The sequence below is a fragment of the Staurois parvus genome, unplaced genomic scaffold, assembly GCF_062004578.1.
Source record: "Staurois parvus isolate SC_StPar_1 unplaced genomic scaffold, SC_StPar_1.0 ptg002113l, whole genome shotgun sequence".
Lineage (NCBI taxonomy): Eukaryota > Metazoa > Chordata > Amphibia > Anura > Ranidae > Staurois > Staurois parvus.
The window spans coordinates 4,437,757-4,460,129 of record NW_028319909.1 but is presented as its reverse complement, the minus strand read 5'-3'; the positions used below and the strand labels follow the sequence as shown (position 1 = coordinate 4,460,129).

The 22,373-nt window shown below is 44.6% G+C and overlaps 1 protein-coding gene across 2 annotated transcripts; it reads right to left on the bottom strand.

Annotated features, from left to right (window-relative positions):
- Positions 1 to 208: 208 nt before the first annotated feature.
- On the bottom strand, positions 209 to 22,173 carry LOC149432756 (B-cell receptor CD22-like). Of its 2 annotated transcripts, XM_089665004.1 has the most exons (11): positions 22,090 to 22,173; positions 21,646 to 22,002; positions 17,321 to 17,611; positions 12,509 to 12,772; positions 11,025 to 11,288; positions 10,693 to 10,938; positions 7,551 to 7,668; positions 6,660 to 6,723; positions 3,135 to 3,229; positions 2,947 to 3,001; positions 209 to 510 (listed from the first exon to the last, which is right to left on the bottom strand). In XM_089665004.1, exons 1-11 carry the CDS (start codon positions 22,130 to 22,132, stop codon positions 385 to 387), a joined length of 1,923 nt encoding a protein of 640 aa, XP_089521130.1. In that variant the 5' UTR covers positions 22,133 to 22,173; the 3' UTR covers positions 209 to 384. The 2 variants fall into 2 exon arrangements, with proteins under 2 accessions (XP_089521130.1, XP_089521131.1); XM_089665005.1 differs by lacking the exon at positions 11,025 to 11,288.
- Positions 22,174 to 22,373: the final 200 nt, after the last annotated feature.

Below are 22,373 nucleotides of genomic sequence, written 5' to 3'. Positions count from 1 at the left end.
AGGGACACCTCTGTGTGTAATATCAAGGTCAGGATTCAGGGAAATAAATCAGATTTTAAAAATAATAAAAAAAAATAAAAATTTTATTGGGAAGACGATTTCTTGCAAGCAGTAGTTCAGTGAGACGCATGGTACCAATTTTATCAGATGGCATTACTGTATGCTCTAAATTTTAAATACAGCATGTTCAAAAAAATATCCAGAAATGTGTTTTCTATGTTTGTATTATATTGACTTAATAATTACAAAAATATAGAAAATTGTTACAAAGTTAGAAACAAAAGTGGCAACATCTGTACAGTCTATATACAGTATATATTGCATGTGTTATATAAATGATCCCGCCCATTCTCTCCTTAAGAAAGAATCATTTTTGTGGATTCGCTAATGTTTTATTGACGCATAATTGACATTTTCTCCGTAGCCATCACCATCGATTACATCTTGCCTTCTTCCATTGGAGGGGTGTGCGATCGTGGAATATTCAATATCTGTTTCTGCTTGTATAAACTGTTCAGAAAAATGGGAAGATGGTCATGGTTTTTGCAATTGATCAGTTATACTATATCCACCTGATCCTAATACTGTGTAATGCTAGATTGATATCAAATTTGTACATCAAAACAGAGAAAAGGCCTTACAAACAAAATTAGCATTTAGCTTAGCGTGTTAATTGGTGTTATATTAAAGTGTTACTAAACACAGGACCCTGCATTCACTATATCCGGTCTCCCAGGACCCTGCATTCACTATATCCGGTCTCCCAGGACCCTGAATTCACTATATCCGGTCTCCCAGGACCCTGCATTCACTATATCCGCTCTCCCTGGACCCTGCATTCACTATATCTGGTCTCCCCAGACCCTGCATTCACTATATCTGGTCTCCCCGGACCCTGCATTCACTATATCTGGTCTCCCCGGACCCTGCATTCACTATATCAGGTCTCCCCGGACCCTAGATTCACTATATCTGGTCTCCCTGGACCCTGCATTCACTATATGTGGTCTCCCCGGACCCTGCATTCACTATTTCTGGTCTCCCCAGACCCTGCATTCACTATATCTGGTCTCCCCGAACCCTGCATTCACTATATCCAGTCTCCCTGGACCCTGCATTCACTATATCCGCTCTCCCAGGACCCTGCATTCACTATATCCGCTCTCCACGGACCCTGCATTCACTATATCCGCTCTCCCCGGACCCTGCATTCACTATATCTGGTCTCCCCAGACCCTTCATTCACTATATCCGCTCTCCCCGGACCCTGCATTCACTATATCCGCTCTCCCCGGACCCTGTATTCACTATATCTGGTCTGCCCAGACCCTGCATTCACTATATCCGCTCTCCCCGGACCCTGCATTCACTATATCTGGTCTCCGCGGACCCTGCATTCACTATATCTGGTCTCCCAGGATCCTGCATTCACTATATCTGGTCTCCCCAGACCCTGCATTCACTATATCTGGTCTCCCCGGACCCTGCATTCACTATATCTGCTCTCCCCGGACCCTGCATTCACTATATCCGGTCTCCCCGGACCCTGCATTCACTATATCTGGTCTCCCCGGACCCTGCATTCACTATATGCACTCTCCCCGGACCCTGCATTCACTATATCTGGTCTCCTCAGACCCTGCATTCACTATATCTGCTCTCCCCAGACCCTGCATTCACTATATCTGGTCTCCCCAGACCCTGCATTCACTATATCTGGTCTCCCCGGACCCTGCATTTACTATATCCGCTCTCCCCAGACCCTGCATTCACTATATCCAGTCTCCCCGGACCCTGCATTCAATATATCCGCTTTCCCCAGGCCCTGCATTCACTATATCCAGTCTCCCCGGACCCTGCATTCATTATATCTGGTCTCCCCGGACTCTGCATTCACTATATCTGGTCTCCCTGGACCCTGCATTCACTATATCTGGTCTCCCTGGACCCTGCATTCACTATATCTGGTCTCCCTGGAGTCTGCATTCACTATATCTGGTCTCCCCGGACCCTGCATTCACTATATCTGGTCTCCCCGGACCCTGCATTCACTATATCCGCTCTCCCCGGACCCTGCATTCATTATATCTGGTCTCCCCGGACCCTGCATTCACTATATCCGGTCTCCCAAGACCCTGCATTCACTATATCCGCTCTCCCCGGACGCTGCATTCACTATATCTGGTCTCCCCAGACCCTGCATTCACTATATCCGCTCTCCCTGGACACTGCATTCACTATATCTGGTCTCCCCGGACCCTGCATTCACTATATCCACTCTCCCTGGACCCTGCATTCACTATATCTGGTCTCCCCAGACCTTGCATTCACTATATCTGGTCTCCCCAGACCCGGTATTCACTATATCTGGTCTCCCCGGACCCTGCATTCACTATATCCGGTCTCCCCGGACCCTGCATTCACTATATCCGCTCTCCCCGGACCCTGCATTCACTATATCCGGTCTCCCCGGACCCCGCATTCACTATATCTGGTCTCCCTGGACCCTGCATTCACTATATCTGGTCTCCCCGAACCACGAAAAGAATTTAAGATATGCAATCACATAAAATGCACTATGCTTTAAAAGAAACAATGTTATCAGGATCCTGGCATCTTACTATAATTGTTAGAAATAATTTTAGAGAGTCATTTTAACATATATGTTTACATATATTTGTAAATGCATTCCAAAAATGTAGATTTTTATTTTTAAAGACATACAGTATATTTGAAAATGTATTTTTAAAAATATTTTTCATATTGTAATAAAAACGCATTTCAGCATACAGTATATATATATGTATAAATATTTTGAAATATATTGAATACGGCCAAAATTGTAGCATTTCATATATATGTCAATATATTGGAGAAGAATATTTTAAAAATATATTTCAAATATATTTTTCTTCCATGTGGGCACCTCAGCACACAAAGCCTTACCTCTTCATTGCTATAGATGGCGTAGCTTTGTTCCCTGGACACACGAGATGAATACCTGAAACCAGAACAAGATTATATTTGTAATGGGATTTTCAGCTTTTTTCTTTACACACCGTAGGAAGTTGGGATCCTGGTGGAGCTTCCTAAGAACATCTAATACAAAGAGAAGTATGGTAAGAGAAACTTACGGTGATCGCAGGGACCTTGGATGGACCTTTGGTTTCATGTGGATGTTTCCATACTGGTGTTCTTGCACTAATGTTTTATCTTGGTCTCTTATGTTCTGAATTAAATAAAAATGAAATAAAATAAATGAACACAAATTTTAGACAGTGTGCACAGAGATTGTTGTAAGAAGGAAGAGAGGGAAAAAGGTGGCGCCACTAAGTGCAGTATTGGGTTCAACTTTAATGAAGCACGGTGAGAATGTAGACATAGCTACATATCCAAGGAGGGGGTTCTCTCCTCTCCATCCCACAGGGACCGCCAGAGTCCGATGATAGTGCTGGAAGTTGGTTCAGGGAGGCAATCTGAAGTAGAGCAGGAAATTACCCAGCCAACCAGCACGTAACGCATGGACGGATGTGACGTCACAGGACGAACACAGAGGACCGAAAGGGGATAGCTGTAATCACAGGCTACGCGTTTGGAGCCTCTAGCTGCTTCGACAGGTGGGATCCTGTCTTCTAGTTGTTGTGCAATACCTCCATCATATACAGTGGGGATCGAAAGTTTGGGCACCCCAGCTAAAAATTTGTATTAATGTGCAGAAAGAAGCCAAGGAAAGATGGAAATCTCCAGTGCATGCTATAAATTCTGCAGGGTGCCCAAACTTTTGCAGACGCCATTTTTTTGTTTTCTGTTATTTTGAAAGTGTAAATAATGGAAATACAATCTAACTTTTGTTGACATATTATAAGAATGTCTAATCTGTAATTTGAAGCCTTTTGGAGATTTTTTCATCTTTCCTTGGCTTCTTTATGCACATTAATACAAATTTTTAGCTGGGGTGCCCAAACTTTCGATCCCCACTGTATATACTGTATATATATATATATATATATATAATTTTATTTATTTATTTTTTTCAACTGATATTTTAAAGTGTATGAAAAGCCAAATAATGTTTGTATTTGGAGCGGGAAGAGTTAAAGCAATATTAAATTCTTATTTTTTTAAGAAAAAAAATAACAAATACATTATTCTGACCTGCTCTGTGTGGTGGTTTTGCACAGAGAAGCCCGAATCCTCCTCTTTTTGGGTCCCCCATTGGCGCTCCTGGCCCCTCCCTCTTGCTTAGTGCCCCCAGAGCAAGCAGCTTGATCTGGGGGCACCCAAGCAGGTGTGCACCAAAGCTGTAGCTCTGCGTGTCCATTCACACACAGAGCCATGGCTTGGCCCCGCCCCCTCCCTCTCCTGATAGTCTCACTGACTGTTATTGACAGCCAATGGCTCCCACTGCAGCCATAGCCAATTAGGAGTGAGAGTCCCTGGAGAGCTGAGGCTCTCATGGACATCACTGGGTCGAGAGGGGACTCATGTAAGTATTAGGGGAGGCTGGGGAGGGGGGTACTGCACACAAAAGGTTTTTTACCTTTATGCATGAAGGTAAAAAGCCTTGAGCCTTAACAACCACTTTAAAACCTTTGCCAGTTTATTTTTTTTCCTGTCTTTGTCCTGCTGGGTACATTTCCCTTCACTTCCCACCAGGGGCGGACTGACAACTCATGGGGCCCCCGGGCAATAGGGGATCATGGGGCCCCTGTGTCCTTGGTCACACTCAAAGCACACCCAAAAAAGCCTATAAAAGGTACCAGGGGAATTTCATGGGGCCCCCTACTGACCCCGGGCCCTCGGATAGTGCCCGGGTGCTCAAATGGTCAGTCTGCTCCTGCTTCCCACCCTGGAGAAGCAACAGGTAGTGAGAGGAAATCTCTCCAAAATGAGGGGAGTTCTGATCTGATGGTCTTACAGGAAAAGATGTTCTCAATGGAAGATTTCACTTCACACCTTGCTCTCCTGACACCTCTAAAATGTAGGATTTCCCATCACCTTCTGTCTTGGTGACAATGGACACCAGGACAAATAGAGATGGTAAATTTCCCCAGCAAGGGCTCAGATAGGAAATAAAAATTTGATAGAGGGTCTAACCCTTCCACACACATCCAGAACTTTCCATTACCTTTAAAGCCCTTGTCTAGTTTGGACATCTTAACCCGTTTGCACCGTTACCTCCCGGCCCTTTAAGGGTTTCAGAAGCCAGGAGGTGGGGCGGGGTTTAGGTTTATGTGACCGCCATGACGCGCCATCATGGCGGTGACATGATTGGGAAAGGTCCTGAACGAAAGAGGAGATCGGGACCTTTCCGTGCGTACCAGACATGTGTGCTGGGAGCGCGTGCGCTCTGAGCACATATGTTCTTTTTTAATAGAACGCAAATGTGCGGCCGCTCGGCGTCCAGGCCCAGACTCCGGGAGGCCGCACATTTGCATTCGGCCGGCATGAAGAGGTTAAGATAATATTGTTCAGCCAACAACCTCTGAAAATGAAAAAGCATCTCCAACTAAGCTTTCCCAGCCAACTACGGATCTTCGCTCCTCTTCTGGGTTGATCGATGCCTAATACCATTCAAACCACTTCTTGTCAGTCCAGGGCATAAATCAGGGGTGTATTTACCACAAGGCAAACAAGGCATTTGCCTAGGGCAGCATTTTTCAGGGGGGGCAGCACTGCCCCTTGGAAAAAAGGACGGAAGAAGGGACGCAGGCGGCATGGGGACCTGTTGGGTTCTGAGAGATGCTGCGGGTTTCATGATGGTGTACTCGTTCCTGGGGATGTCCGGACCTGTGAAGGTGAGTGTCTTTCTCTCTCTCGCCATAGGGGATGGTGGCTGGTGTATGGGGGGCAGTGGTAGTGGAAGGTTCGGATGGATGGGGTGCTCTTGGTCAATATCAGGCTCTTTCTGCGGCGAGGGGCCCCCAATTTTTGTGTTGCCTAGGGCAGCACAAAACCTAAATACACCATTGGCATAAATGCTCTGTCCCGGTCCTGAACTCAAGGGAGGAATGATGCAGGGGGGAAATTATGGCATTACATGGCTTTGATCAAACACAGCAAATACTTTACTCCTGCGCTGGGGATAGACTCAGAAGAGGCTAGGATGACAATGCAAATGTTCTGCAATATGCACTGCTTGCTGCCCTCAATGGACTGGGGTAGTCCAAAGTCACTGAACTTCAATCCATACAGCAACGATGGAACCCTGGATGACCAACTGACTGACGCATTTTGAGGACTCAGTCTCTTACTCAGAGCCAACCTCTGGCTAGAGTCCTAGAAACGCGTCAGCCAGATGCTATATGGATTGAACACCTTGTTCATTGTGATGTGCCTGTGTTTTATATGTCCATTATGAGTATGATACCTACTTTTTTATTCTTTCAATAAATATTTTAAAAGATAATGCACTAGGCCGGTGCGCCCTCTTTTTGTTTTTCTTTTGCATTCAATTACATGGCTTTGCTCTTTGAAGCATTTAGGATCTGCCTCCCGTTGGAAGGAAGAAGAGGGCAAAGATAGCTTGTGACATCAATGGACCAAGAGGAATGAACCACTGCAGAATGGGAAAAGCTTGGCCAGATCTAGGCCTTCACTTCAATAAAGATCCAAGTAAACACACTAAGACAAGCAAGGATTACATCAACTATACTCACTGGAAAATCAGAACGAATTTCACCAGGTATTGGAGATAATGGAGCAGTTGGCTTTCTTTTTCCCCTACCGAAATGAGAAAACAGAACCAAACTCAATACAATCCATAAGGACAAACAAAGAAATTACATTATTTAATCATAGACATCTTGTTGGCCAAGTAAGCTTGCACTTCTCTCGCCCATTTGGGCATTCAAGAGGCGCCAGTATCACATCGGCTGTGCCTGCACCGCTCTTTAAAAGAAGTAATTCTCTACAGGTTGCTCTTAGAAGAGCAACGCAGGTATAACCAAGCCTTTAAAGTGTTATTGTGAGCACACTGAAACATTTTGGAGGTGTTATGGGTTGGAGAAAACTGAGCAATAGTTGGGCCTTCATCCCAGGCATAACCGGTTGAGGACAACAAAGAAGGATATGAGATGACACTCCTTCAAACCATTTTTCTCATTAGCCCTGATGGACTAGTGAAGCCTGAAATGCATCAGTTACTCCACTGACTCCCATTTTGGAAATATAGAATCAACTGGACCTAACAATCTTGGTTGACACTCTCAATTCTTAGAATACCATTTGGCACTGTAACTAAAACTGTCTGAGACCAAAAACTGAGCAATAGTTGGGCCTTCATTCCAGGCATAACCAGTTGAGGACAACAAAGAAGGATATGAGATGACACTCCTTCGAACCATTTTTCTCATTAGCCCTGATGGACTAGTGAGACCTGAAATGCATCAGTTACTCCACTGACTCCCATTTTGGAAATATAAAATCAACTGGACCTAACAATCTTGGTTGGAACGCTCAATTCTTAGAATATCATTTTGCACTTTAACTAAAACTGTCTGAGACCAAAAACTGGCTATGGTTTCCTTAGGGTGACTTTTCTGCCTTACCTTGTATAAAAGAAGACAATCATCACAAGAAAAAGCAGAAGGATGACTCCAGCCAAAACCCCCAAGATCAGTGGTAAATTAGCACGGTCTTCAGCCAAATTTGAATTGGATGGATTGTCTATGCAGAAGAAAATGATGAGAGCTTTAGTAGGTACAACAAATGCTCAGATACTGAGCAATGTCACATAGAAAATAAAACAACGAAATCCAACAAAATATAGTAGACTTCTGGGTGGGGGCGGGGGAAGTTATTCATACACTGGATTGACCTCCCATTACAGTTCATGTTAAAGGAACCCACAGTTGTGTAGTAGTAAGTAGAAGTGTGTATAAGAAAGAAGGGGGTTGAAAGGGGAAAAAAAAGGCCCTGTTTCCCTGCAACAGAAAGAATAATAATGTCAGGGTCCTGTCCACGGCAGAAGTTCTGCAAGATCTAGAATTTCTGCCAGTACTCTACATGGCCGCAGAAGTACACATCAGCCTCAGTCTGGTGCCAGACGGTCTTCATAAGGAGGCTCATCACTTCCTCAAGTTACTGGATGATCTCTAGCTCCCCGTGCCCTGCTCCTGGTTCCTGTGATCCTGACCTGTGATTTCCTGTTACCGACTCGGCTTGCTCCTGGACCTGTCTACTCTGATTTACCCCTGATCTGACCTCGGCTTGGCTTACAGATACTCTCTCTCTCTCTCTCTCTCTCTCTCTCTCTCTCTCTCTCTCTCTCTCTCTCTCTCTCACTCCTCTGTAAATGACCTCGGCTATCCCATCTGACTACTGCTCTGATTCCCACCTTGTACCTGACCTTGGCTTGAGCCAACTACCCAGTAAACATCTAAATCCCAGAAGGGCTTGCATACCACGCACAGGCACATCCTGTCTGCAGACCTATCTCTCAGCTGCAGCAGCTGATCCATTCATTCTGTGCCCATGCATAAGTACTAATCTTTCTCCTTCCCCTGTAAGGGAAGGGGAAGGATCAGCACTGTACAGTGGGGATCGAAAGTTTGGGCACCCCAGCTAAAAATTTGTATTAATGTGCATAAATAAGCCGAGGAAAGATGGAAAAATCTCCAAAAGGCATCCAATTACAGATTAGACATTCTTATAATATGTCAACAAAATTTAGATTTTTTTTCCATCATTTACACTTTCAAAATAACAGAAAACAAAAAAATGGCATCTGCAAAAATTTGGGCACCCTGCAGAATTTATAGCATGCACTGCCCCCTTTGCAAAGCTGAGACCTGCCAGTGTCATGGATTGTTCTCAATCATCGTCTGGGAAGACCAGGTGATGTCAATCTCAAAGGTTTTAAATGCCCAGACTCATCTGACCTTGCCCCAACAATCAGCACCATGGGTTCTTCTAAGCAGTTGTCTAGAAAACTGAAACTGAAAATAGTTGGCGCTCACAAAGCTGGAGAAGGCTATAAGAAGATAGCAAAGCGTTTTCAGATGTCAATATCCTCTGTTCGGAATGTAATTAAGAAATGGCAGTCATCAGGAACAGTGGAAGTTAAAGCAAGATCTGGAAGACCAAGAAAAATATCAGACAGAACAGCTCGCAGGATTGTGAGAAAAACAATTCAAAACCCACGTTTGACTGTACGATCCCTCCAGAAAGATCTGGCAGACACTGGAGTTGTGGTACACTATTCCACTATAAAGAGATACTTGTACAAATATGGTCTTCATGGAAGAGTCATCAGAAGAAAACCTCTTCTACGTCCTCACCACAAAAATCATCGTTTGAACTTTGCAAATGAACATATAGACAAGCCTCATGCATTTTGGAAACAAGTTCTGTGGACCGATGATCTTAAAATTGAACTTTTTGGCCGGAATGAGCAAAGGTACGTTTGGAGAAGAAGGGGCACAGCATTGAATGAAAAGAACCTCTGTCCAACTGTTAAGCATGGGGTTGGATCAATCATGCTTTGGGGTTGTGTTGCAGCCAGTGGAACAGGGAACATCTCACGAGTAGAAGGAAAAATGGATTCAATAAAATTTCAGCAAATTTTGGATGGTAACTTGAAATAGTACAATTTGATTGCTGTGATGACCAATCACAGCAATCACATGGTACTCAGCCCATCAAATCGGCTGGGTCCAGTGAGGGAAACTTAATAAGAAAAGAGCAGCTAGAATTTGGAGCAGCTGTGCATGACAACCAATCAGCTTCTATCTGTCATTCATTAACCCTTAAAGTGGTTCTAAAGGCTTTTTACCTTCATGCCTTCTATGCATTCTGAGGAGTGACGGAGCGAAACAAAGAAGCATTCACATACAGTTTGTGCTCTGCATAGTGATCTTGTCATTGACTAGTATGCAGGGTCCCTAAAGCCTAGGGTTCAAAATGCAGGTGATTTTTAGTACAGGATGAACAGGATTGCTAGCGTGCTTTGCAAAAAACATTTTTTTTAGGTAGGGATAAAAAGACATAGCTGTAAAAATGTAAAAGATTTTCCTAAAATTGTATGCAATTGTCAGGGCTCCAGGTATGACCAGAGGTGTGTGGACTGACACAGGGAAACGCAGGCTTCAGATATGGTATAAACAATATAATTTATTAAGACTAACAATACAAACCGCAATGCAAAACTAAACATAAACACAGTGCAAACAAACCAAACCAAACCACCCACCGATAACAATACATACAATACAAAGAATAGTCAGGCAGGCCAGGTCAGTAGCAAACGGGCAAATGGAGTACCAGGAACAGGCGGGAGAGTGGTCGGGGTCACAAGCTGGGTTCAGTAACTCACGGGCAGCGCGGTGCAGAGGGTCAGGCAGAGAATGGTCAGGGTCACAAGCCAGGGATCAAGCAGGAGAAGTCAGCAGAGGTCAGGATCAGGCAGGGTCGGCAACAAGTCAGACAGGAACAGGAACAGGAATACAGGATACAAGGTACAGGGGCCCATGGAAAAACACACACCAAGGCCCTGACTGTGAGTCTGGCCATTCCTTAAATACAACCCCCGCAATCAGCTTCAGGTGTTTGGCTGATTGCAGGGGTGAGTCTCTGATTGCTGAGAGCACCCGCTGGCCAGCCCTGGTGCTGCAGCCCACAAGGCAGGTGAGTCCCACCATTATTGGCAAGTCCATTCCTGACAGCAATATAAAAATTAATTTTATTCCTGACCTGTAAATACCAGCTCTGCGGAGGTGGAGCTTCCAGCTGTGTTGTGAGCAATGCAGGAGTATGAGCCAGATTTATCTCCATCGCTGTCTAATACCAGGATCTGTTCGGTTTTATTTATTAGGCTATCTCCATCCTTGATCCAGGTGTAACGAGTCACTTTGGGGTTGCTGCTCATAAAAGTGCACTTTAGCTCAGCGGCTCCCTCTGCTGGATGATGCGCAACAACTTGAACTCCAGTAGCAGCATCTACAAAATACATAAAATGCGTTGAAAAATCATACATTACAATCTAAAGGTTTGTCTCGATTATTGCCGAGATATGATATACATACATTGCACAGATATCTCTATTGGTGGTGATTCTCCTCTCCCAAGATTATTTATTGCAACACAATAATAGGGTTCCGTGTCTTTGCTGATATTCAATACTCTGAACTTCTCCTCTCGAGAGTTTAACTTCATTTTGCTGTTCCCGCGGTACCATTCATATCTGAGTGGAGGAGGGTGAGATCTGCTGGAGCATGTTAGAGTCACATCCCTACCCTCCAAAATCTCTTCATTTTTGGAAAAGCTGACCGTCACGTCTTTTGGTGCATCTGGTGAAGAAGAGAATATTTTTTGCTTAACCCCTCGCCCTCCAGAGGATTTACAGTCCCCCCCCCCCTTCCTGACCAGGCCATTTTTTGCGTTATGGAGCTGCATTACTTTAGCTGACAATTGCGCGGTCATGCAATGCTGCACCCAACGTCCTTTTTTTCCATGAATTGAGCTTTCTTTTGGTGGTATTTGATTGCCTTTGCGTTTTTTATTTTTTGCGCTTTAAAAAAAAAGACTGACAATTTTGAGGAAAAAAAACAATATTTTTGACTTTTTGCTATTAAACATGTCCAGGAAAAAAATGTAAAAAAATCAAATTTTGTCATAAATTTAGGCCAAAATGTATTCTGCTCCATGTCTCTGCTAAAAAAAAATCCCAATACGTGTAAATTAATTGGTTTACGTGAAAGTTATAGCGTTTAAAAATGGCGGTATAGATACTGGGATTTTTAATTTTGTACATTTTTTTATTTTTACTAGTAATGGCGGCAATCAGTGACTTATAGTGGGACTGCGGCGGGCATTCTGATACTGGGGGGGAACTGACTTGGTGTCACTGACATCCCCAGTGATATTTACGCATTGATCAATGCCAATAAAAGCACTGACACTGACACTGTACTAATGGCACTGGTCCTCATCAGACACTGAAAACGATTCTGCGACTTTGCTCAGCGATGTGCGAACTTGGCGCTCTATTTCAAATTTCAGTGTTTTTGGTTTGATTATATTATTGAATTAAATGTATTATTGTTATTTTTTATGATTATTTATTAAATTATAATTTATGATTTCGTGTTTCAAGTTTTATCATACCCGGGATGTTTACTAGACTCTTGTTCGGACAGATTTCAGGGAGTTATTCCTAAAAATTACAGCCTACAATAAAAAAACTACATATTTCCATGCAAAATAATGGTACCGCTTTCAGCACCAAAAATCTGAAATAATCATACCGCCAGGGAGGTTAAAACAATGAAAGAATAAGTTAGGGAGTCACTATTGCTGACCGAAAGATCAGATATCCCATTTACTTTTCTTTAGATACTTAAAGTCACCTTGTTTTTTGGGAGCCGAGGAACATCCTGGTGGTTTCCAGTGAAGGGTTTTGAGGCCAAAAACTCATCTAAATATAAAGTGACTTCAAAAACTATCTGACCGTTCATTTTGACCAAACCCTCTTGGGCCGCCTAGTACTGCTGGGTTATGATATACGTACATTGCACAGGTATCCGTGTTGGTGGTGATTCTCCTCTCCCAACTTGATTTATTGCAGCACAAAAAAAAGGTCCCATGTCTTTGCTGACATTCAGTACTATGATTAGTGGATCTTCATTTCTTAATTTAATTTTGTCATTCCCGTGGTACCATTCGTATCTGAGTGGAGGAGGGTTAGATCTGCTGGAGCATGTTAAAGTCACATCTTTACCCTCCAAAAACACTTCCGTGTTGGGTAAGCTGACCGTCACGTCTTTTGGTGCATCTGGTGATAAAGAGAATATTTTTGCTTAAAAGACAATTCCACTATAAACTTTTTTTTTCTTGTTATTTCCATTTCTCCTGCTTGTTGATGAATTTCATGACATGCTGACTTCCTAACTCTCTCAGGACTTTCAATGATAAAATATTCTCCGCACAATTTCTAGGTGTACCCTACTACGGCTGTCATTAAAAGCCCAAATGGTGGCTTCTCTACAATTTAAAATACACAGAAAATGCTGAGAGGTCATTAAAGGCACAATTTAGTAAGGAGCAAATTGTATTACTGGGGCTTTTGAAACAATGGAATAAGAAGCCAGGGAGTTGTTGGTTATGTGTTATAGAAGACACTGGTAGTGATGAGGCAGAACTATGACTTTACTTGTGTGGCTTAAGTTACAAACATACAGAGCACATTTCATCAGACAGTGATAACAGCAGACAGATTACTTCCTGAAGATGATAGAGAAGAAGAAAAGAACCAACAAGTTTTCAGATATACACAACTAGTAACCTTTAGTGTATAGTGCCATCTACTGGTCAAGTGATATTAACACACAATACTATATAGTACATTATAGTACATGCTGTTGCATTCCCAACAGGAGTCACCGTTGTCAGCCCAAAGGTGCGATAACCCTTCGGTGTTCTTTAACTCCTTAAAGTATATGTAAACGCTCACCTTGTAACACAACCCATTCAGTTGAAAGTAGAAAAGAAAGGTAAGGCTGGCCATACATGGGTCGATTTTCGAACGACCTAAGAATAATCGGCCAATTTTTGCTCTGTTAGTGGGGCAATGGCACCGGACGATTTTCGTGGTTCTTCCCCATTTCGTTTATCGGGCATGCTGGAAAATTCGTGAGAAATTACCAATTTTCTAAATCATTGGTGGCACCATTACATTACAGAATGAAAGATGTTTTTGGTTTTCAACCCATGTATGGCCTGCTTAAAACATTTGTGTATATACCCTCACCGGCCGCTTTATATTTCAATAATTTGTATTGAGTTTTTCAAGGGTACACAAGGAAAAAACAGGAAAAAGATAAATGGTTCAGTCATACAATATTACAATAGACAAAATATGGTTGAGCATTTTGTTGTAATTCCGTTCTTGGACGGATGAGGTGTTGGTCTTGTTTTAGCAATAACATCAGAGGTATTCGTGTGTATTTGATGAACTTTGGTGATGAGATTTTGGGGGTTATGGGGGGGTGGTATTGGAGGGGAGGTGGGGGAGGATAGGAATGAGGGGGGAAGGATATAACTGGGAAATTGAGGAGATACCAGTCTTGGTATGGGATGTGATTTCATCTCTTGAAATGTCATCGGGGTTGTAGAAAACATTTTGGGTGATTTAGCCATCGGGTCCACTGGGTATTAAATTTGTGGTAGGAGGAAGTGTTGATTGCGGATAGTTTTTCCATTTGACATTGGGTGTTAAGGTCTATAATTAATGAAGTGATTGAGGGGGTATTATTCATGTTTCATAATCTAGTAATATTAATTTTTGCTGCAAAGAGTATGTGGGTAATAATTGTTCGGGATCACCGGCCACTTTATTAGGTCCACCTATTCAATCGCTTGGTAACACAAATTGCTAATCAGCCAATCACATGGCAGCAACTCAATGCATTTAGGCATCTAGGCGTGGTGAAGACGACTTGCTGACGTTCAAACTGAGCATCAGAAATGGGGAAGAACTGGGATTTCGGTGACTTGGTACGTGGCATGAAATATATTAGTCACTGGTCAGTCATAATAGAAGAATTATGGTGTTTATGTCCAAGATTGATGGTGGTGCTTGGAAAGTCCCTATGTCCAACAAAAAGTATGCTTTTCAATGCTTTGAACGTGGCATAGTTGTTGGTGCCAGGAGGGCTGGTCTGAGGATTTCAAAAACTGCTGATCTACTGGGGTTTTCACACACAACCATCTCTAGGGTTTACAGAGAATGGTCCGAAAAAGAGAAAATATCCAGTGAGCGGCAGTTGTGTGGAGGAAAACGCCTTGTTGATGTCAGAGGTCAGAGGAGAATGGGGACACTGGTTGGAGATGATAGAAAGGCAACAGTAACTCAAATAACCACTCGTTACAACCAAAGTATGCAGAATACCATCTCTGAACGCACAATACGTCCAACCTTGACACAGATGGGCTACAGCAGCAGAAGACCACCATGGGTGCCACTCCTGTGAGCTAAGAACAGGAAACGGAGGCTACAATTCGCACAGGCTCACCGAGATTGGACAATAGAAGATTGGAAAAATGTTGCCTGGTCTGATGAGTCTTGATTTCAGCTGCGACATTCAGATGGTAGAGTCAGAATTTGGCGTAAACAACATGAAAGCATGGATCCATCCATCAATGGTTCAGGCTGGTGGTGTCATGGTGTGGTGGATCCATCCTGCCTTGTATCAGTGGTTCAGGCTGGAGGTGGTGGTGTCATGGTGTGGTGGACCCATCCTGCCTTGTATCAATGGTTCAGGCTGGTGGTGTCATGGTGTGGTGGACCCATCCTGCCTTGTATCAACGGTTCAGGCTGGTGGTGGTGGTGTCATGGTGTGGTGGACCCATTCTGCCTTGTATCAACGGTTCATGGATGTGCAATCGACAAGTCTGGAGCAATTGTGTGATGCTATCATGTCAATATTGACCAAAATCTTTGGGGAATGTTTCCAACACCTTGTTAAATCTATGCCACGGAGAATGAAGGCAGTTCTGAAGGCAAAAGCGGGTCCAACCCGGTACTAGCAAGGTGTAACTAATAAAGTGGCCAGTGAGTGTATATAGAAAGTACTATAAATACCTTTTTTTAACCCCTTTTTTAAGTAATCACAAACCCTCAGTTCTCAGCTGCATAAGGAATTCAGAGAGCTACAGGAGGAGAAACAGCAGTACACTGTTCTTCCCACTATATATACGTGATTTTGAGCACCCCTGCCGACCTGTAGCAGTATATCTGCTATAGGGAAGCAGGACAGCAGTTAATGTCCATAGTCTGGACACAGGTGCATTTTAACACTTCAGCACTGGACAGTGCTGATTGGCCCTGTGCTGATCACATGCACTCTCCCAAGAAAAAAAAAAGGCCTCTCTAGCAATACACACCAAACTGAGCACATGCAGAGTGACTCCACACTACGTCTTATCAGGAGATAAGAGGGGGACACTGGAAGAAGGGGAAGATCAGAGAAGACAGGATCATCTGCAGTATAGAGCAGTCTTGTGACTTCTATCAGTGTCCAAGCAAACAGTAAAAGAGCTTTAAAACATGTCATCCCCAACCTCTCTAGCTGCTTGTACTGTGAATTATTTCATCCTCAAAGACATCCAGTTGAATTTGAAGACACATTTCTCCACAATGCTTATAGCAATAGAAATGAATGAGGCTTGCTTTAAAGTGTCCAGCAGAGCACTGGTTAAAGCTTGTAGGAGGAGTTTTCTTTCACCTCTGTCTAGATAGTGCTGATTGGCTCTGTGCTGATCACATGCACTCTCCCAAGAAAAAAAAAAGGCCTCTCTAGCAATACACACCAAACTGAGCACATGCAGAGTGACTCCACACTACGTCTTATCAGGAGATAAGAGGGGGACACTGGAAGAAGGGGAAGATCATAGAAGACAGGATCAAACAGCCTTTTTTCACAATGTGGAGGATTAACCACTTAAGTTCCACAGTGAGTCTAACAAGCATGCTTTACTGCATCTACAGACTGATTTTACTGTCGTGGGTTTAGTGACACATAAATGCTTTCAGTTCAGATTCTTCAAAGTATTAGAAAGTAACTTGCAAAAAAAGCTGGAATGCCTGACTGATGCTGTGTGCTGGAGCTAAGCAGCCCACCTCCACCCCACCCCCCAAAACCGTCACCTTTTTTCTCTTGGTGTCAGAAAAACTAGTCAGAAGTGATTCATGCTGATAGCAGAGGAAGGAGGCAGCAGACAGAAATGACACTTAGTGCTCTGGATTGAGACAAACACACACTATGGGCACCCGGCTGTGACAGCTTGCAGCTTCGCAGCCGGGTAGCCACTGCGCATGCGCTAGTAGTGCTGCGCTTCATGAATGGTCCTGTAGTCTTCTGGGAACTGTCACGTGTCCCAAAAGACTACAGGGAAGGAGGGAGGACACCTTCCGATTCCAGAAGTGAGAGTAGGTTCCTGTCGACTTCAGGTACCCACTCCTCCCCGCTTCCCAAAGGTGCCAGTCCTTAATGGAGAGTGAGGGATCAGTCCTTAAAGCGGAACTTCCCCTTTTGGGTGGAGCTTTGCTTTAATTTTTACTCCTTTTATCCAAATCCTAAACTTGCCCTCAATCCGTAACACCAAGTAGTGTATTTATTATGGAGTAAATCTGCCTTTCACAAAACATTCTCTGCTGGCAATTGTACTCGGTGCACGTGCAGGAATAGACAGTGAATATCTCACCAATTCCCCAAAGTAACACTTTACAATCTACTATTATGATTTTCTTGCCAATAGCACGGGGTTCAATAAATGGAAATTTTCTGCTTAAAGATAAATTTTAAATGACTGCAATACATACATCTGATGTTCAGTCTTCCTGCCCTGCGTGATGTTATCCCATTATAATAAGTTGCTGTGCACTGAATTTGTGTTTTATCGTCCTCGTGTGAAGGAAAATATCTGATTGTTAATCTTTCTCTCCATTTTCCTCCAGATAGATCTTCAGATTGTCTCTCGGTTTGGCCAGGTTTGTTAAACCTTAGAGAAGGTGGATTGGAGCCACATGTGTGCGCCACAGAGCATAAAACAATTTCAGGACGTCCTTCAATCATTTCTCCATTTCCAGTAAGTTCCGGCATGTTTGGAGTATCTGAAAAATATTATGGTTAAGTTCTTAAAGTGAGGTTAAAGTGTTACTAAATCCCGGACCCTGCATTCACTATATCCGCTCTCCCCGGACCCTGCATTCACTATATCCGCTCTCCCCGGACCCTGCATTCATTATATCTGGTCTCCCCAGACCCTGCATTCATTATATCCGCTCTCCCCGGACCCTGCATTCATTATATCCGCTCTCCCCGGACCCTGCATTCACTATATCCGCTCTCCCCGAACCCTGCATTCACTAAATCTGGTCTCCCCGGACCCTGCATTCACTATATCCGCTCTCCCCGGACCCTGCATTCACTATATCCGCTCTCTCCGGACCCTGCATTCACTATATCTGGTCTCCTCGGACCCTGCATTCACTATATCTGCTCTCCCCGGACCCTGCATTCACTATATCCGCTCTCCCAGGACCCTGCATTCACTATATCCGCTCTCCCCGGACCCTGCATTCACTATATCTGGTCTCCCCGGAACCTGCATTCACTATATCTGGTCTCCTGGGACCCTGCATTCACTATATCCGCTCTCCCCGGACCCTGCATTCACTACATCCACTCTCCCCGGACCCTGCATTCACTGTATCTGGTCTCCCCGGTCCCTGCATTCACTATACCCGGTCTCCCCAGACCCTGCATTCACTATATCCGCTCTCCCTGGACCCTGCATTCACTATATCCGGTCTCCCTGGACCCTGCATTCACTATATCCGCTCTCCCCGGACCCTGCATTCACTATATCTGGTCTCCCCGGACCCTGCATTCATTATATCCGCTCTCCCCGGACCCTGCATTCACTATATCCGGTCTCCCCGGACCCTGCATTCATTATATCCGCTCTCCCTGGACCCTGCATTCACTATATCTGGTCTCCCCGGACCGTGCATTCACTATATCTGGTCTCCCTGGACCCTGCATTCATTATATCTGGTCTCCCCGGACCCTGCATTCATTATATCCGCTCTCCCTGGACCCTGAATTCATTATATCCGCTCTCCCCGGACCCTGCATTCACTATATCCACTCTCCCTGGACCCTGCATTCACTATATCTGGTCTCTCCGGAACCTGCATTCACTATATCTGCTCTCCCCAGACCCTGCATTCACTATATGCGCTCCCCCCGGACCCTGCATTCACTATATCTGGCCTCTCCGGACCCTGCATTCACTATATCCACTCTCCCTGGACCCTGCATTCACTATATATGGTCTCCCTGGACCCCGCATTCACTATATCCGCTCTCCCCAGACCCTGCATTCACTATATCTGGTCTCTCCGGACCCTACATTCACTATATCCGCTCTCCCTCAACCCTGCATTCACTATATCCGCTCTCCCCGGACCCTGCATTCACTATATATGGTCTCCCCGGATCCTGCATTCACTATATCGGCTCTCCCCGGACCCTGCATTCATTATATCTGGTCTCCCCGGACCCTGCATTCACTATATCCGCTCTCCCCGGACCATGCATTCACTATATCCGCTCTCCCCGGACCCTGCATTCACTATATCTGGTCTCCCTGGACCCTGCATTCACTATATCTGGTCTCCCTGGACCCTGCATTCACTATATCTGGTCTCCCCGGACCCTGCATTCACTATATCAGGTCTCCCTGGACCCTGCATTCACTATATCTGGTCTCCCCATACCCTGCATTCACTATATCTGGTCTCCCCGGATCCTGCATTCACTATATCTGGTCTCCCCGGACCCTGCATTCACTATATCCGCTCTCCCCGGACCCTGCATTCACTATATCTGGTCTCCCCGGACCCTGCATTCACTATATCTGGTCTCCCACAGTACACACAACATGGAAATGCAATTATTTTAGTAAATATAAACTGCTAAATATCTTTTCTCATCTGCAGTATAGAGCAGTCTTGTGACTTCTATCAGTGTCCAAGCAAACAGTAAAAGAGCTTTAAAACATGTCATCCCCAACCTCTCTAGCTGCTTGTACTGTGAATTATTTCATCCTCAAAGACAACCAGTTGAATTTGAAGACAAATTTCTCAACAATGCTTATAGCAATAGAAATGAATGAGGCTTGCTTTAAAGTGTCCAGCAGAGCACTGGTTAAAGCTTGTAGGAGGAGTTTTCTTTCACCACTGTCTGGATAGTGCTGATTGGCTCTGTGCTGATCACATGCACTCTCCCAAGGAAAAAAAAAAGGCCTCTCTAGCAATACACACCAAACTGAGCACATGCAGAGTGACTCTACACTATGTCTTATCAGGAGATAAGAGGGGGACACTGGAAGAAGGGGAAGATCAGAGCAGACAGAATCAAACAGCCTTTTTACACAATGCAGAGAATTAACCCCTTAGGTTCCACAGGGAGTATACCAAGCATGCTTTACTGCATCTACAGACTGATTGTACTGTCGTGGATTTAGTAACACTTTAATGCTTTCAGTTCAGATTCTTCAAAGTATAAAAAAGTAACTTGCAAAAAAGTTGGAACGCCTGACTGATGCTGTGTGCTGGAGCTAACCACCCCATCCCCCACAACCGTCACCTTTTTTCTCTTGGTGTCAGGAAAACAACAGAGGCCTGTTGTTCCTGTACTTCATTGCCCAGCTGTTTGATGACCTTTTGGGTCGTGTCCTGGCTACACTCCTGCCAAGGAAGTATCACCGTGTTCCAGCTGCTGGTCCCTGCCTGGTGATCCATGGTCACTGCTTCCTGCAAACTCCAGCTGGCACTACCTGCTATCCCGATCCTCGTGTCTTCACACTCCCTGTCATCACCACCAGGGGTGTTGGATAAAAGGTGCAGGAGAAACCCCCTCTGCAGCTTGATCTCCATCATAACCAGGGGCGGACTGACCATTTGGAAACTCGGGCACTGCCCGAGGGCCCAGGGTCAGTAGGGGGCCCCATGAGATGCCCCTGGTACCTTTTTCATAGGCTTTTTTGAGTTTGGGCAAGGACACAGGGGCCCCATGATCCCCTATTGCCCGGGGGCCCTGTGAGTTGTCAGTCTGCCCCTGACCATAACCCTTCATTCCAGTAGTAAAGATGGCTACTTTGGGGGCATTAGCATACACACAGGCAGTCAGTTTAGTGACACAGAGCCTTTTAAAAGTGCAAGATCAGTGTAACTGAGTAAAAGTATCTGTCCTTGGTTGAATGAAGAGCAGGACTGCACTTGTTGATGCTGAACCATCACTGTGGAGCCTCAGGCATTGCTGCTGCCTGTGTGAATGGCATACTGCCTGGGCAGAGAGCTCATTAATTTTGAACCTGTGCTTTTATCATTTTCTCTATTACTGAGCTGCACTAAGTACAAAGTACATAGACATCAAGGCTCGTTGTCACCCCACCATGACACCATGCTGTCTGGGTTGGCCATCTCAGTTGACCTCATTGGCAGCACAGCCCTGCTGGTCATCATACTGCTACAGCTCTCTTCTCATTTTTCTGGGGTGGGGTCCAAAATTCACGGAGACCCGCATTAACTACTGTTTGAACCCTCATTATTGAGATCTGATCACTTCCTCTGTTTATGACCACTTTAGTAGTTACAGAAACTGCAATAAAGATTCTGACACTTCTAGCAAAAGAACTGAAGAAAATGCCTGTGCTCAAATCCAAACAGCTTACATACTGTATATGCAAATAAATATAACATATGGCCAGGGGCGGACTCACAACTCATGGGGCCCCCGGGCAATAGGGGATCATAGGCCCCCTGTGTCCTTGCCCAAACTCAAAAAAGCCTATGAAAAAGGTACCAGGGACATCTCACGGGGCCCCCTATTGACCCCGGGCCCTCGGGCAGTGCCCGAGTTTCCAAATGGTCAGTCCACCCCTGGGCCCCTGTGTCCTTGCCCAAACTCAAAAAAGCCTATGAAAAGGTACCAGGGACATCTCATGGGGCCCCCCTACTGTCAGTGCCCGAGTTTCCAAATGGTCAGTCCGCCCTTGCATACGGCAACCTACAATCCCGTACCCTGAACTGTGCTGCCTTATGCAGCCTACCCACTCCCTCCATAAAGAAACGTTTACCTGTGACATCAAGATGTAGCCTCCTCTGGCCTTGTTTTGACCAAGCATTAGTGTCCTGATCTTCTGCTATTCCTGGGAAATAGTATTCCTCACCATCATCACTTCTCACAGGGTCTATCCTCAGGGAACAGCTATTACTCCCAGGTACTCGTGAGGTTCTGCCTCTGTATTCCTTTATTACTGAAGAACTTCTTTGACTGTTAAACACCTGAGGATATCCTATAGTTTGAAATAAATACCAAACAGTACTGGTTGTCGTGGAACTCTTATGAGGCTGGAATGTACAGGGAATCTCCACACAGGATCCAATTAATCCAACAATTTCAGTAGGGAACTCCCACCTCTGACACACAAGTCCTGGCCAAAAACATAAAAATATAAGTTGATTACTAAGGTACTAAATTTATGGTAATCAAGTTTCCTCAAAACATGAATCTACTTTACCTTGAAAAAGAGTGAGGAGCAGAAACTTCTTTGTGATACCCATCCTGTGCTGGTCAGAGACAATGTTCGGTCACAGGTTCAACTCTAAAAAATTGCATATATGATACACCTTAATTTTGAACAAAAAAGACAACGAGGGCCTTCAAAGATGATATTAAAGTAGAACTGAAGGCAGCAAATGCTTACCTTCCTTCCGACAGCCCCATCCCTTGCCGGTGTCGGCATCTTCTTCAGTGTGCTGGTTTTCGGCCATCATCATTAGCCGAGGATGGATGACGTCAATT